The 13,737-nt window shown below is 50.4% G+C and overlaps 3 protein-coding genes across 54 annotated transcripts in view; 2 read left to right on the plus strand and 1 right to left on the minus strand.

Annotated features, from left to right (window-relative positions):
- The window catches only part of HYPK (huntingtin interacting protein K), a 171,171-nt gene extending 158,143 nt beyond the window's left edge, over positions 1 to 13,028 (plus strand). For 44 of the 50 annotated variants that reach the window (XM_050799611.1, XM_050799613.1, XM_050799630.1 and 41 more), the window contains exons 2-5: positions 11,457 to 11,638; positions 11,986 to 12,041; positions 12,667 to 12,718; positions 12,860 to 13,028. In XM_050799611.1, the coding sequence (XP_050655568.1) occupies positions 11,477 to 11,638; positions 11,986 to 12,041; positions 12,667 to 12,718; positions 12,860 to 12,955 (366 nt within the window). In that variant the 5' untranslated portion in view covers positions 11,457 to 11,476 and the 3' untranslated portion in view covers positions 12,956 to 13,028. Of the gene's footprint in view, positions 1 to 1,515; positions 1,521 to 3,707; positions 3,712 to 4,112; positions 4,118 to 4,812; positions 4,818 to 9,845; positions 9,851 to 11,407; positions 11,639 to 11,985; positions 12,042 to 12,666; positions 12,719 to 12,859 lie in introns of those variants that run through there. The other 6 variants (XM_050799606.1, XM_050799626.1, XM_050799621.1 and 3 more) reach the window with 6 other exon arrangements.
- SERF2 (small EDRK-rich factor 2) lies at positions 2,416 to 4,886 on the plus strand. Of its 3 annotated transcripts, none has more exons than XM_050799598.1 (3): positions 2,416 to 3,222; positions 3,817 to 3,925; positions 4,527 to 4,886. In XM_050799598.1, the coding sequence occupies exons 1-3, from the start codon at positions 3,216 to 3,218 to the stop codon at positions 4,810 to 4,812; spliced, it is 402 nt and encodes a 133-aa protein (XP_050655555.1). In that variant the 5' UTR covers positions 2,416 to 3,215; the 3' UTR covers positions 4,813 to 4,886. The 3 variants fall into 3 exon arrangements, with proteins under 3 accessions (XP_050655555.1, XP_050655557.1, XP_050655556.1); XM_050799600.1 differs by having other exon boundaries at positions 4,550 to 4,886; XM_050799599.1 differs by having other exon boundaries at positions 3,173 to 3,305; positions 4,550 to 4,886.
- On the minus strand, positions 4,995 to 11,397 carry SERINC4 (serine incorporator 4). The gene is made up of 12 exons (XM_050799666.1): positions 10,737 to 11,397; positions 10,166 to 10,342; positions 9,817 to 9,995; positions 9,269 to 9,348; positions 8,750 to 8,843; positions 7,961 to 8,172; positions 7,661 to 7,756; positions 7,429 to 7,555; positions 6,973 to 7,045; positions 6,512 to 6,560; positions 6,213 to 6,366; positions 4,995 to 6,044 (listed from the first exon to the last, which is right to left on the minus strand). Exons 1-12 carry the CDS (start codon positions 10,836 to 10,838, stop codon positions 5,828 to 5,830), a joined length of 1,560 nt encoding a protein of 519 aa, XP_050655623.1. The 5' UTR covers positions 10,839 to 11,397; the 3' UTR covers positions 4,995 to 5,827.
- Positions 13,029 to 13,737: the final 709 nt, after the last annotated feature.

Here is a 13,737-nt window from a genome sequence, read left to right on the forward strand (position 1 = left end):
TTTTTAATTTTTTAATTTTTATTTATTTGTTTTGAGATGGAGTCTCACTGCATCTCCTAGGCTGGAGTGCAGTGGCACGATATTGGCTCACTGCAACCTCCGCGTCCTGGGTTCAAGCAGTTCTCCTGCTTCAGCTTCCTAAGTAGCTGTGATTCCAGGAGCCCACCACCATGCCTGGCTAATTTTGTATTTTTGGTAGAGACGGGGTTTCACCATGTTGGCCAGTCTGGTCTCCAAATCCTGACCTCAGGTGATCCACCTGCCTTGGCCTCCCAAAGTGCTGGGATTACAGGTGTGAGCCATCTTGCCCAGCCTTTCTTATTAACCCTTTTTTTTTTTTTTCTTTGAGAAGGAGTCTGGCTGTGTTGCCCAGGCTGGAGTGCAGTGGTCCCATGGTGGCTCACTACAAGCTCCGCCTCCCAGGTTCACGCCATTCTCCTGCCTTGAGGAAAGAGACCCTCTCATATTATTTTATATTGTTTTATACTCAGTACCTGTTTTAACAAAAAAGCAATGAAGGAAAACCAAAGACAGGCAGCCCGGTGCCAGGCCCAGAACCAGGCCTGGGTCTGCCTGGCCTAAACCGGGTAGTTAAAAATCAACTCATGACTTAGAAATCAATGTTCCTGACATTGTATAGAAGAACATTGTGAAACTCCCTGCCCTGTTCTGTTTCTCTCTGACCACCGGTGCATGAAACCCCTGTCACATACCCCCTGCTTGCTCAAATGAATCACAACCCTTTCATATGAAATCTTTAGTGTTGTGAGCCCTTAAAAGGGACCGAAATTGTGCACTTGGGGAGCTTGGATTTTAAGGCAGTAGCTTGCCGATGCTCCCAGCTGAATAAAGCCATTCCTTCTACAACTCGGTGTTTGAGAGGTTTTGTCTGCAGCTCATCCTGCTACAGCCTCAGCCTCCCGAGTACCTGGGACTAGAGGCGCCTGCCACCACGCCCAGCTAAAGTGTTTTAGTAGAGACAGTGTTTTAGTAGAGACGGGGTTTCAGTAGAGACGGGGTTTCACCGTGTTAGCCAGGATGGTCTCTGCTGACCTCGTGATTCACCTGCCTCGGCCTCCCAAAGTGCTGGGATTACAGGCATGAGCCACCGCATCCAGCTTCTTATTAACTCTTTAACACTTGTTACTTTCTCTTTTTAAGAGCGGTCAGAGGCCAGGTGCATCGCCTAAGCTCTGGAGTTCGAGACCAGCCTGAGCAACGTGGTGAAACCCATCCCTTCAAGAAATACAAACAATAAAAAAATAAAAAATTAGCTGGGTGTGGTGGCATGCACCTGTAGTCCCAGCTACTCCGGAGAATGAGCTAGGAGAATCACTTGAGCCTGGGAGTTGGTGGTTGTAGTGAGCTGAGATTTTACCACTGCACTCCAATATGGGTTAGTGAGACCCTGCCAAAAAATAAAAAGGTTAGGTTCCAGGCTTAAAATTCTGAAATAAGACATAATTTGGGTATTATTTATTTAATTTTATTACTTTTTTTTTTTTGTAGAGAAGTGGGGGTTCTATGTGGCTCAAGCTAGTTTCAAACTCCTGGGCTCAAGCAATCCTCCTGCCTTTGCCTCCCAAAGTGCTATGATTACTAGTGTGAGCCATCATGCCCCACCTATTTTGCTATACTTTAATTACGTATTTCATTTTATACTTACTTTCTGTTGGCAAGTGATATTGATTTTAGACGTACTATAGGAATATGAAGTTTGATTTATATCTTTTATTTAAGACTGATACAAAAATATTTAGTAATAGTCATTCAGATACTTTGGTATGGAAGAAATTGTGAGGATGGTTCTGATTGAGATTTATTACTTTCCATCAGCTCTATGTTGAGGTGAAGCCAGTTTGAAGTTTGAACCTCAACTTGGTTGTGCTGTGGGCACTAGCTGAAGAGAGTCACAAGTTAACATTTACAACCAATAATTTCCTGTGCTATTTCATAAGCATTTCTCCTTTATCCAGCTAATTCCTCAGGTCTGGTGGAGGGTCTTGTAGACAGATTAATGGAACTGGCAATGAGAATGAGTTTAATTTTTGCTTCTGGCCTTATTCCAGGGTCTTTTTTTTTTTTTTTGAGACGGGATTTCGCACTGTCGCCCAGGCTGGAGTGCAATGGTGCGATCTCGGCTCACTGCAACCTCCGCCTCCCGGGTTCTAGCGATTCTCCTGCCTCAGCCTCCTAAGTAGCTAGGATAACAGGCGCGCGCCACCATGCCAGGCGAATTTTTTTGTATATTTAGTAGAGAGGGGGTTTCACCATGTTGGCCAGGCTGCTGGTCTCGAACTCCTGACCTCCTGATCTGCCCGCCTTGGCCTCCCAAAGTGCTGGGATTACAGGCGTGAGCCACCGCGCCCAGCCTTCCAGGGTCTTAATACAAAACCGGGTGTGGCTGGTGGCGATGGTCAGTGAGGAGAAGTCCAGAGGAGAAAAGCAGACATACTATGTGCATTATCTAATCTCAGCCACTGATCCAGCTCCATAGTCTGTGACTTTTAGAGTCCTCCAATACTTCCAAGCTGCATCTGCACATTTAAACTTTCTGGGGGAAAACGAGCAGGGACGAGTTTTAGGAAATACCAGATGTGGCTGCGATTTTCTACAGTGAAGGGGCGTGGAAGGCGACAATGGCAATAGAAGCGGGTTTCTGAAGTTGTGTTAGTACTTGATTTTAAGCGAGCTGTGAACAACCCGTGACCAAATAAGTGGCTGAGAGGTGATCCTAAGAACAAGTTCAGTCGTAGAGTACTCGTAACACAGAACTGGTTGAAACCCCGCCCTCCGTCTCCGGGCTTTCTTTCAGGGCGACTTTGTCAGTACCCCAAACTGTCCCCGCATGAGGTCACTCTGCACGGTCACGTGCTCGAGCCCACAGGAGCGCCACATAGCCAGCCGCACCCCTCCACCCCCACCTTGCCCACGTGACCCGGCCTAGTTTCTCCAGGCCCATCCCTACGCTTCACTCGTGAGGCCCCGCCCCACGCTGAGCGCTCCGCCCGCGACCCTCCGCCACTTACCCACCCCGGCTCAAGCACGACCCGTGGACCCACGTGCTTTTTCTTGTCCAATGGGAGCCGGCTCCCGGGACGAAGGGGCGGGGAGGAAAGGAACGACTGCGTTACGTTGCGAGAAGGGGCGGGACCTGCAACGTCGGACAGAACGAGGGGACGTAACGGAGGCAGGTCGGAGCCGCTGCCGTCGCCATGACCCGTGAGCACCGAGCCCTCTTCTCCTTGCCCTTTTCTTTCCGTTCACCCTAAACACCACCGCCGAGTCGCCTGCTTTGACCTTCGGTAGCTTCCCTAGCGAGGCCTTTTCTCTGGGCGCGCTCTGTAGCCACCCTCACACTCGGTGCCCGGAAATCGAGCCCTTTGCCTACGGCCACTTCACGGGACCACCCCTCCGCGTTAGGCATAGGCCCTCCCGGATCTTCCGCGGTGTGAGGAGAAGGCTAGCGCCCCGGTGATAGGCCCAGAGCCCCCTACTCTACAAGTCAACCCATCCCCCATAGAGACCCAAACCGTCCACACACACCCCGCCAGCTGTTTGGGGCCCACGCTGCCCCAAAACATGCCTCCAGCTGGCCCCTTGGACCCTTTTTCTCCGCTCCTCATTTTGACCTGGCCCGTGGCAGATTCGCCACTCCCCCCTACCCCAAGCAGCCTGGGCCTCGAAGTGGGCCGTTGTCGGGGCCCGGGGATTGAAGTGGTGTTGGATCCTGCTGCTGGCCGTGCTGGGGTAGAAGGGTCGCCGGTGTGTGGGCAGAGCGGCCCCCGCATCTCACCTTTAATCTTCTTTCCTTAGGCGGTAACCAGCGTGAGCTCGCCCGCCAGAAGAATATGAAAAAGCAGAGCGACTCGGTTAAGGGAAAGCGCCGAGATGACGGGCTTTCTGCTGCCGCCCGCAAGCAGAGGTAGCCCCAGGGAGGGGAGGGAAAGGGACGGTGGAGACCTGGGTTAGACCAAGGGTTATAGCAGGAGAGACCTACCTCAGGGCTTGAATCTGGACTAGTCGTGAGGAGCAGAGTGCATTGCTTCCTCTAGGGTTTTATTTCCTCCCCACCCTCCAAATTGTCAGCTCACAGCCTTACAGGAAAGGACGGGGGCGGGCGCCTGCCCTCAGTCTGATTTCTGAGCGTCCCTGGGTCTGACCTTAAGGGCAAGGGCAGGGAGCTTCACATTTCAAATACAGTTGTGGTTATGGCAGCCCAGTACTTTTGGCCCTCCTTGCTGTTCGGTTTTCCTCCCTTCTCCCAACCTACTCACTGGTGTTGCTGGGTGTGGTACTCAACACAGAATAGAGAGCCTTGGGCCTGTGTCGCCAGACTTCTGACCCCTTGGGCAACAGCCAGATGGAGACTGGTTGCCTTTTGAGCCTCAGCTCTCTTCCTCTTGTTCTCCTAGGGTGGGAGTACAGCAGCCAAACGCTGAACTTAGTCCCATCCACTTCCATCTTATCCTTTGTGCCCTTCATCCCCCTGCATCTTGTCCTTTTTGCCCTCTGGTACCTCCCAGTGCCCCATCATCTCTACCCCCAGGGACTCGGAGATCATGCAGCAGAAGCAGAAAAAGGCAAACGAGAAGAAGGAGGAACCCAAGTAGCTTTGTGGCTTCGTGTCCAACCCTCTTGCCCTTCGCCTGTGTGCCTGGAGCCAGTCCCACCACGCTCGCGTTTCCTCCTGTAGTGCTCACAGGTCCCAGCACCGATGGCATTCCCTTTGCCCTGAGTCTGCAGCGGGTCCCTTTTGTGCTTCCTTCCCCTCAGGTAGCCTCTCTCCCCCTGGGCCACTCCCCGGGGTGAGGGGGTTACCCCTTCCCAGTGTTTTTTATTCCTGTGGGGCTCACCCCAAAGTATTAAAAGTAGCTTTGTAATTCCTTGAGCGCCTGGTTTGACTGGGGACTTGGGGGGATGGGGTTGGAGGAATGACTGCCCTTTCCCACCAAAAAGGGAGAACTCTTTAGACTCAGATTGTGGATACAGGCTTAATAAGTGAAACATCACAGAAGCCTTTTATTATGCAATGACAACCAAACAAGTACTCCGGATATGCGGTAGAGGAGTCCTCCAAGAACCATAGAGACTTCTTTTCTGTGATTTTTGTTCCCCACCCTTGAACACCATCTCTAGGATGGAGTTGGCCTAAGAGTGAAGGCTGCAAGATCTGTGTTTATGCCTCTCTTCCTCATTCTTCCTCAGTTTGTTGTCTACTTGAATGTTGGCCAAAAAATCCTGCTGCTCACCAACTTCCCGTGGTCAGCTGCTGTCAAGTGTTCACATTCTCTTCTGTCATTCCTCATGGAATGAGGGTGGTTTTGTCTTCCCGCTTCCCTTGACCTCAAGATCAGGATTAAAACCTGGGGTAGCTCTGTGCTCCTTTCTTCCTATGCCCTGGTTTGTTCTGTGGTTCTGGGCTTCTTATATCCGTGTGCCCAGGGCTGAACTGCTTATTTTCCTTTCTCCAAGGGCAATGCCGAGTCTTCAGTCCCTGTTGGTCTTTCCCCACCCCCACTTCCAGCCCAAGAGCCAGGAAAGGGCTGGTGCCACACTGTCTGCTGGGATCAGCAGTGGTTCCTGAGCTGCTGATTTGGGTGTTAGGCTCTTGAGGTGGGATGCAGAAACAGTACGTCCAGTGAGTCAGACACTGCCCAGCGCATTAGACTCTATTTGACCACTTCTTCGAGTTCATAGTATTGACTTCAGCCCAAAGAGAGAGAACTCCCCATGTGTCCTTGAGGTAGTGAGCTGGGCTGCACAGTTCCCCTTGAGCCAACTCTAGGAGTACAATGTCAGGGGAACCCCAGTTTGTGAAAAGAACTTAGACTGGAGGATATTTGTTATCTGGGGATATGATGCGGTGGTGGCGGCGGCGCCTCAAGAGAAGGGGCTGGGGTTTCTGGGTGGGGGACCGACAGAGTGGTGCCAGTAACAGCCCCAGATAGAGGAGTACGCAGGCCCAGCATGAGGCAACTTTGACCCAGAAGGTGGCCCAGCTACCCTTGATGAAGGTCTTTTCCAGTTCTGCTCCCTCATAGCTGTGTAACCAAAGGCTCTGGTTAGAGAGTATGAAGGGCCTTAGCTTTTAGACGTGTTCTACCTCCTCACCAATTATGGCAGACCCATGTGTGTCTGTAATGCCCTTGAATTGCTCTTTCTGTAAAATAGCTCTTCAGGAGAGTATCTAAGGCCCACCTCCATCTTACCTGAACCAGTTGGTAAGGGTAACCATGACATAGAGTGAGGCAAGGAAGAAGACGAAATGGAAGGCAGAATAGTTGTAGGAAAGATGCTGGACTTGGACTGGAGGAGCTGGAGGGGTCTCTTGGTCAGCTGGCCTAGCAGCACCACCCCTTTGCCCTGGAGAGATGAAATGGCTGCTGGGAGCAGTGCTGCTGAAACACCTCTTCTCCTCTCCCCCAGCTACCTTTGTTAAGGCTCTTGAGGGTTCTTACGGCACTCCACAGAGATCTACCACTTCTTCGGTTTCTCACTTGGTACTCACCTTCGTCTGCCTCCACTATTTCAGGGCAGCAGAAACACAGTGAGGGCTTCTGCAAAACATAACGCAGGTTTTGGAATGGTCTTAAAAGATGTGAGGGTGTTAATCTAGGAAACTTCCCTCGTGAAAAGATTGGTCTAGTATTAAAAAGTGGAGGCACACCTGGGTTCAAATTCTAGCTCCAGCATATAACTGGCTGTGCGGACTTTGGTAAGATGTTTAATCTTTTGTGCCTCGATTTCTCCATTTGTAAAATGGAGCAAATACCTACCTCACAGGGTTGTTGTGAGGGTTAAATTAAATGAGATTATGTAAAAGTATCTAGCACAGTTGCCTAGCACATTGTGGGTACTCAATAAAAGGTAATAGCTATAATCAGCATTCTGGGTAGAGGTTGGTAGGATGTGTGTGTGTCTTTGTGTGGGGGAGGGAGGGTGTTGGGATATTGAGCTCTTTATCCTCACCTGAAACTCATAGCGGTAAACCTTGACAATCCACAAGGGTCCAAATACCTCAGCCAGGTAGGAGGCCTCATTGCTGAGAAAGAATAGAGTTCTTAAGCTGGTCTAGTTAAATAGGTATTATCTGGGGGCATTTACTACCAATTGGTCCATACTGGTAATTCTCAAGAGGGTACCATACTCCCTGTGCCCTTTTCCACCAAAGATTTGGAATTCTATTCATGGGAGAGCCCTAAGATCTTCGGACATACTTTAAATTCTCAAATCATTCCCCCCACCCCCTTCATCTCATACAGATCATCTAACAAAGTACTATTCTTAGAATTTGTCCCTGTTTGTGGAGAGCTTTTCTCACTCTAGTCTTGCTCTAAACTCTATGGTCCCAGACATTCTCCTGACCATCCTTCCCTGTCTTGGGCACCCTCCTTTCATACCTCCACCCTTGATACTTTTACGCACCAAGCAAAAAGCACACAAGCATACATGATGCCAGCACTCAGCATTGCTAGAGAGGTATCTGGTGTTTGGGGTTCCATTTTACTCAGGCCAGGGAGGCACAGGGTGTGATTCTGTCCTTGAAGGATTACTGGGAAGGGACAACAGAAGAGATGGGTATTAACAACAATGAGCTAGGTATTTGGCAGGGGCAAAAAAAGGTCTTAGCATGGAGAATCCAGGTCCTGTCCCTTACCTTTCTCTGGAGGACGGCTGGACAGCGCAGAGAAAGTCAGATACATGATGTAGCAGCTGATGACAGAAGCTTGTAGAAGGCCAGAGCGGGGTTGCTCTGGGGAGTTAGTATCATTGCTTTAGTCTACAAGCTGGCGATTTCCTCTATTTCTACCCCCACTTGTACTTCTGTCTCCCCATCCCTTGGTGGGGGTAGGGAAGCAGAGATTCTTTTATGAACTAATTGAGATTAGGGAGGTAATGAAACTTGCTACGCTTTTAAGGCCCCCAAAACCTGGAATGTTGTAGGGCATGTACCCACTGAGGCGGATGCAAGGAGCGATGGAGAGGAAGGAGATGAGGCCACAGAAGCAAAGGTGCAGACTGAGGAGCATCTTGTTGAGCAGGCAGCCAGCTGGGTGTGTATAGTAGCGGAATAGGAGCACAGCTCCCACACCTGCCATGCTGTAGAATCCTAGGGTGGCCAGCAGGACAGCCAGGAACCAGCTGCAGTCTTGAGCTGCACCTGTCTGCCTAAGGGTGGAAAGTCGGCAATGGCTTGGAGCTCCAACCTTTTTTTTTTTTTTTTTTTTTTTTTTGAGATGGAAGTCTTGCTCTGTCACCCAGGCTGGAGTGCAGTGGTGCGGTTACGGCTCACTGCAATCTCCACCTCCTGGGTTCAAGTGATTCTCCTACTTCAGCCTCCTGAGTAGCTGGGATTATAGGTGCCTACCACCATGTCTGGCTAATTTTTGTTTTTACTAGAGATGGGGTTTCACCATGTTGGCTAGGCTGGTCTCGAACTCCTGACCTCATGATCCACCCACCTCAGCCTCCCAAAGTGCTGGGATTTGACAGGCGAGAGCCACTGGGCCCAGCCAGAGCTCCCAACTCTTTTACCCATTACCAACTATTCCCCTGTTCCCAGAAGACTGCTGTGACTCTCCATCCTACTTGGCTCACACAGTCGTCACATTCCTAAGCTTTTTTTGATACTGCTCAGTGGGAAGCTGTGGGACCAGTGTTCTGCCGTGCCTTTTGCCCACCCCTCTCCCTGTAGTAATACTAGAAACCTCCCCAGGAAGAGGCTTTAGGGTTATGTGCCCCTTACCAGTTCTTGTTCCAGGAATGGGCAAAAGCTGTAATAAGCACCAACTGCAGTAGGATGAATGCAAAGCCTCCACAGATGCCAATGTAATGCCACGCTGCAAGATGGGCACCGGTGGAAAAATGTGGTCAAGTCGTTACTTTTTTTTTTTTTTTTTTTTTTTTTGAGAGGGAGTCTTGCTCTGTCACCCAGGCTAGAGTGCAGTGGCGTGATCTCAGCTCACTGCAACCTCTGCCTCCTGGGTTCAAGTGATTCTCCTGCCTCCACCTCCTGAGTAGCTGGGATTACAGGTGCACGCCACCACGCCCGGCTAATATGTTGAATTTTTAGTAGAGATGGGGTTTCACCATGTTAGCCAGGACGGTCTCAATCTCCTGACCTCATGATCTGCCCGCCTCAGCCTCCCAAAGTGCTGGGATTACAGGCGTGAGCCACCGCACCCGGCCGTTACTCCTCTTGTTACCCACTTGTTATCTTAGAAAACTTAGCCTACTACTGCCAAGAGTATGGGAGGGAGAGTACCTGGGAAGAGATGCTCATCAGGAATGCAGAAGGCAAGAGCACAGAGACCTAACAGGAACAGCAGCTTGAGGAGCCAGAAGCTGCTTAGGAGGGAGAAAGAAAACCAGACTCAGAAGAAAAGGCAAAGGACAGTGAAGAGTGCCTATGGGCAAAGGCAAAAGAGAAACCAAAAATATAGGAAAGAGGACAGAAGAGACAACTAAGGAGGAACCAATCCCAAATGAGAGGGGGCTGGGACAGGCCTACTGCCCCTTATTCCAAATTCTAACTCAAAGATACTTAAATAATAGCATCTGGGCAATGTTTTACAGTTTATAAAGGATTATGTTACCAAGATAACCCCACTGTTATCTCCATTTTAGATGCTAGGAGCACAAAGAGGCTAAGTGTCTGGCTCAAGGTTATACAGCAAGTACACCAGAAGCAGGGACTTAAACCTGTTTTCTGTCTTTTTACAGTGCTATTACTTCATTCCGGAATTTCCTTTACCCAGCTTGTGTCTACTTTCCCTCCTCTGTCCCCTCCCCACCCAGAAAGTACACACAAACCTATTATGCAGCTGTGCCCGCGGGCTGGTGGGGGAGTGGAGGTGGACCAGCAACACAGCCTGCAGCAGGTGGAAGGTGGCGGTTCCTGCACATACTCGGTACACAGCCCCAGAGCCACTGAGCACTGGACAGTCAGAGAGGCCAAACAGGTGGGCACACAACCCCGAGGGCATCTGGATCTGGGAGTGTGTGTGTGAGAAATGGCAGGACAAGTCATAATGCATGGAAAGTTACCTCCTTATATGGGTATGACCACTCATTTGTCTCCTGCCCCCAACCAAAATCTCTTCTTCTTAGGGTTTTTCCTTTTATCTCTTTCCACTTGACAACCCGACCCCCTCTCACTTACCCTGTGTGTCTTGCCCCACACCCTTTCCACTACTGTCCTTGACAGCAGGAGGCAGCAGATTGCTGAGGCCCCCACATGGAGGAGGATGTAGAACAGGCGGCTGCAAGTGGATGCGGTGAGAGAGGGCCACCTAGAGTGGCAGCAGCTGGCACAAGGAGCAGGCCCACAGCAGCACACCTGGGGGTAGAGCAGATGCAAGGCAGCGAGGTGGATACTTGCTGAGGAAAGGCATATGTTAATGTATGTGTGAGGTTAACCCAGGAGGCTGAATTCCAAAATTTCCTTCCCCTTTCTTCCTTTTACTCAGGTTCTGTTTCAAGCTGATTCCAGCCATTTGGGATTGCCTTCCACTGACAACTTAGTAGGGGTTTCATTATAAGCAGGCTTGAGATATCTGACCTTTCTCTAGACCTAAACCCCTGGGGCTGGGACCATGGCGGGAGACATTTACAGATACCCGGGGGCAAAGTACCAGAATGACATTAGAGGAGAAAAGAAGCCTGTCGTTTTTACTGGCTTCTGCATGTTTTCCTCCCCAGCTTCTGCCACTCTACCTTTCGCACCCTCTCACCTGACAGAAGGGGCTTTTCACTAGGACACTGCTGCCTCCGCTGCGCTGCTGTGCCAGGCCCAGGGAGGTGCTGGGGCTGAGGCCGGCCTTGGCACCCACCATCCTTGTCCCAGGGATTAGGCTTAGGTCCACCAGATGGAAGGCAGATGAGAGTAGCAGCTGCTTCTGTCCTCAGCCCATTGGACTGCCACTGTGTTGGGGCTGAGCACCCGGTCCCGGGCAGAATGCGGACGTCTGGAAGAGAACACTGACCTCTAGGATGTGGTAAATGCAAATACCCTGTGAAGGAGCTTTGTCCTCAGGGCCTCAACACTGCGGCCACTCAGGCTGTTCTCTCCAGATTATGGGGCAGTTTGTCTATCTGGCCCCCTGTGGATTAGCATTCTTAATTGGTTTAGGATTAGACGTCATCCATTCAGGTTGAACGGAGTTCCCTGAGGTGGCTGCGTGTCTATGTGTTGAGGGAACTATTCCTAGTTTATGAGGTGGTAAGGATGTCGGTGGGGTGGGCTGGAGCGGTGACGGGTTAGGTCTGAGAGAAAGCCCTTGCACAAAACACTGTGCAAACCCGAAAGGAAGTCTGAGAGACGAACCACCTTCCTCGCTGAAGCTTCTAGAACTGGAGCAGAAAGAAGGTGTGGCCCAGGGCCACCTCCGCCTCCTCCCCGGGCGGAAGCTGTGTGTTAGTTGCCGGAAGTCGCCGTGAGGTGGGGCTTATGCGGCGGCGTGGTGAGATAGATATGGCGACTGAGGGGGATGTGGAGCTGGAGTTAGAGACTGAGACCAGTGGACCAGAGCGGCCTCCCGAGAAGCCACGGAAGCATGACAGCGGTGCCGCGGACTTGGAGCGGGTCACCGACTATGCGGAGGAGAAGGAGATCCAGAGTTCCAATCTGGAGACGGTAAGGTTGGCCAAGAGCATGTTGGGGCGGGCTGAGAGCAGAGGGGGTCTCTGAGGCTGTAGCTGGAAGCCCGCGCTCCAAGACGGGGTTCTGATCCCGATGGCAGGAGGAGGCAGTAGGGTAGAGCCGAGGGAAACAAGGGTCACCGGAGCCCGCCGCTTGCCTAAAGGAGCTTGATAGGGGGCTTAAGGGGACCTCAGATGCATAGAATGGAATTAAACATGGTCCTTGCTACCTGGTAACACTTGTCATCGTGAATCCATACATGAACCGCTTGTTTTATTGGCCTTGTAGATTATTGGGAATTGTGGGTAGCGGTTCACTAACTAGACCTGCCTTTGCCATAGGCCATGTCTGTGATTGGAGACAGAAGGTCCCGGGAGCAGAAAGCCAAACAGGAGCGGTAAGTCTTCAGGGGCAGCTAACTTTAACAGTTCTTCCCTCCCCGCTCCCCAGACAAAAATAGAAACCATTATTAAGCCTTTATACCGCTCTTCAACTTTATCACCAATTCCTGCAGATCTAGGCCCCACAACTTTGTTAGCAGAAGGCCTCCTGGCAACTCCTGCTGCGAAGACTCCAGGGGAAAGGAGTATTAGTGGGAGTTTTAATTTTTTTCTGAGACGGAGTTTCGCTCTTGTTGCCCAGGCTGGAGTGCAACGGCACGATCTCAGCTCACCGCAACCCCCGCCTCCCAGGTTCAAGCGATTGTCCTACCTCAGCGTCCCTAGTAGCTGGGATTACAGGCATGTGCCACCACGCCCGGCTAATTTTGTATTTTTAGTAGAGACGGGATTTCTCTGTGTTGGTCAGGCAGGTCTCAAACTCCCGACCTCAGGTAATCCGCCCGCCTCCGCCTCTCACAGTGCTGGGATTATAGGCGTGAGCCCTCGCGCCCGGCCCTGAAGTTTTTACTTTCAATCAAGGGTTTATCAAGATGATTTTACAGGGCACATCTGGGAATGACCCTTCCTGGGAGTTTATGGTGTTGGTTGAGAATGAGGCCTAATATATTTAAACATTTGCAGGGAGAAAGAACTGGCAAAAGTCACTATCAAGAAGGAAGATCTGGAGCTGATAGTGAGTAGTAGTGCCTAACTACTGTATGGGGAGAGGAGGCTATTCTGCTTAATTTGGGTTGTTTCCTGAAACAAGCGGAGTCAGAATATTTGGTGGCACATTAATGCCTGGGAATCTGTGTAACATGGTTTTTTTCTGCAGATGACCGAGATGGAGATATCTCGAGCAGCAGCAGAACGCAGCTTGCGGGAACACATGGGCAACGTGGTAGAGGCGCTTATTGCCCTAACCAACTGACGCGTGCTTCCACAAATATACCTACTGGATTAATTTATGGCAATAAAATTTTTTTTTGTCTTTCTCAGTTTTATCATCTTGGGTCAAGTGGAGTATATACTATATATATTCTATTTTGTGGGGAATTTATATGTTGGAGAATAACTGAATTTAAGTGACCCATTAAAATCTAGCACACCTGTATGAAAAATTAGTGTAGAATAATACCTCATGTGCAGATGCAGATGCTAGGTGGCAGGACAGTCTCATTCATCTGACTAGCTCTCAACAGTAAATAAGGTACATCTGGCGTCTCAGCAGAGTTACTGTACTCAAATGGCATGTGTCTCCAGGACAGCTTATGAATATCTAAAATGTCAGCTACCTGCCCAGGAGCCACTATATGTATAGATAGCTGTAAGTTATGAACCCAGTTCATAGGCCACCTTGAGTTAGAATTTTGGTACCTACAACATGCTTGATTTCGAGTGATAAAACAAAAAGAATTTGGCTGGGCGCCGTGGCTGACGTCTCTGATCCCGGCACTTTGGGAGGCCGAGGCAGGCAGATCACGAGCTCAGGAGTTCGACTAGCCTGGCCAACACGTGAAACCCCATCTCTACTAAAAAGAGAAAAATTAGCCAGGCATGGTGGCGGGCACCTGTAATCCCAGCTACTCGGGAGGCTAAGGCAGGAGAATCGCTTGAAACTGGAAAGCCAGAGGTTCCAGTGAGCTGAGATTACACCACTGTACTCCAGCCTGGGTGAAAGAGTGAAACTCCATCTCAAAAAAAAAAGGCCGG

This window comes from Macaca thibetana, chromosome 7 (assembly GCF_024542745.1).
Source record: "Macaca thibetana thibetana isolate TM-01 chromosome 7, ASM2454274v1, whole genome shotgun sequence".
NCBI classification, from domain to species: Eukaryota; Metazoa; Chordata; class Mammalia; order Primates; family Cercopithecidae; genus Macaca; species Macaca thibetana.

Coding starts and splice junctions, on each gene's coding strand:
- SERF2 (XM_050799598.1), top strand. Junction 3,926..4,526: donor GCTGCCGCCCGCAAGCAGAG/GTAGCCCCAGGG, acceptor GGTACCTCCCAG/TGCCCCATCATCTCTACCCC.
- SERINC4 (XM_050799666.1), bottom strand. CDS start 10,838: ATGGTGGGTGCCAAGGCCGGCCTCAGCCCCAGCACCTCCCTGGGCCTG. Junction 8,844..9,268: donor TGATGAGCATCTCTTCCCAG/GTACTCTCCCTC, acceptor CCCATCTTGCAG/CGTGGCATTACATTGGCATC. Junction 6,367..6,511: donor AATAGTGGAGGCAGACGAAG/GTGAGTACCAAG, acceptor TCATCTCTCCAG/GGCAAAGGGGTGGTGCTGCT.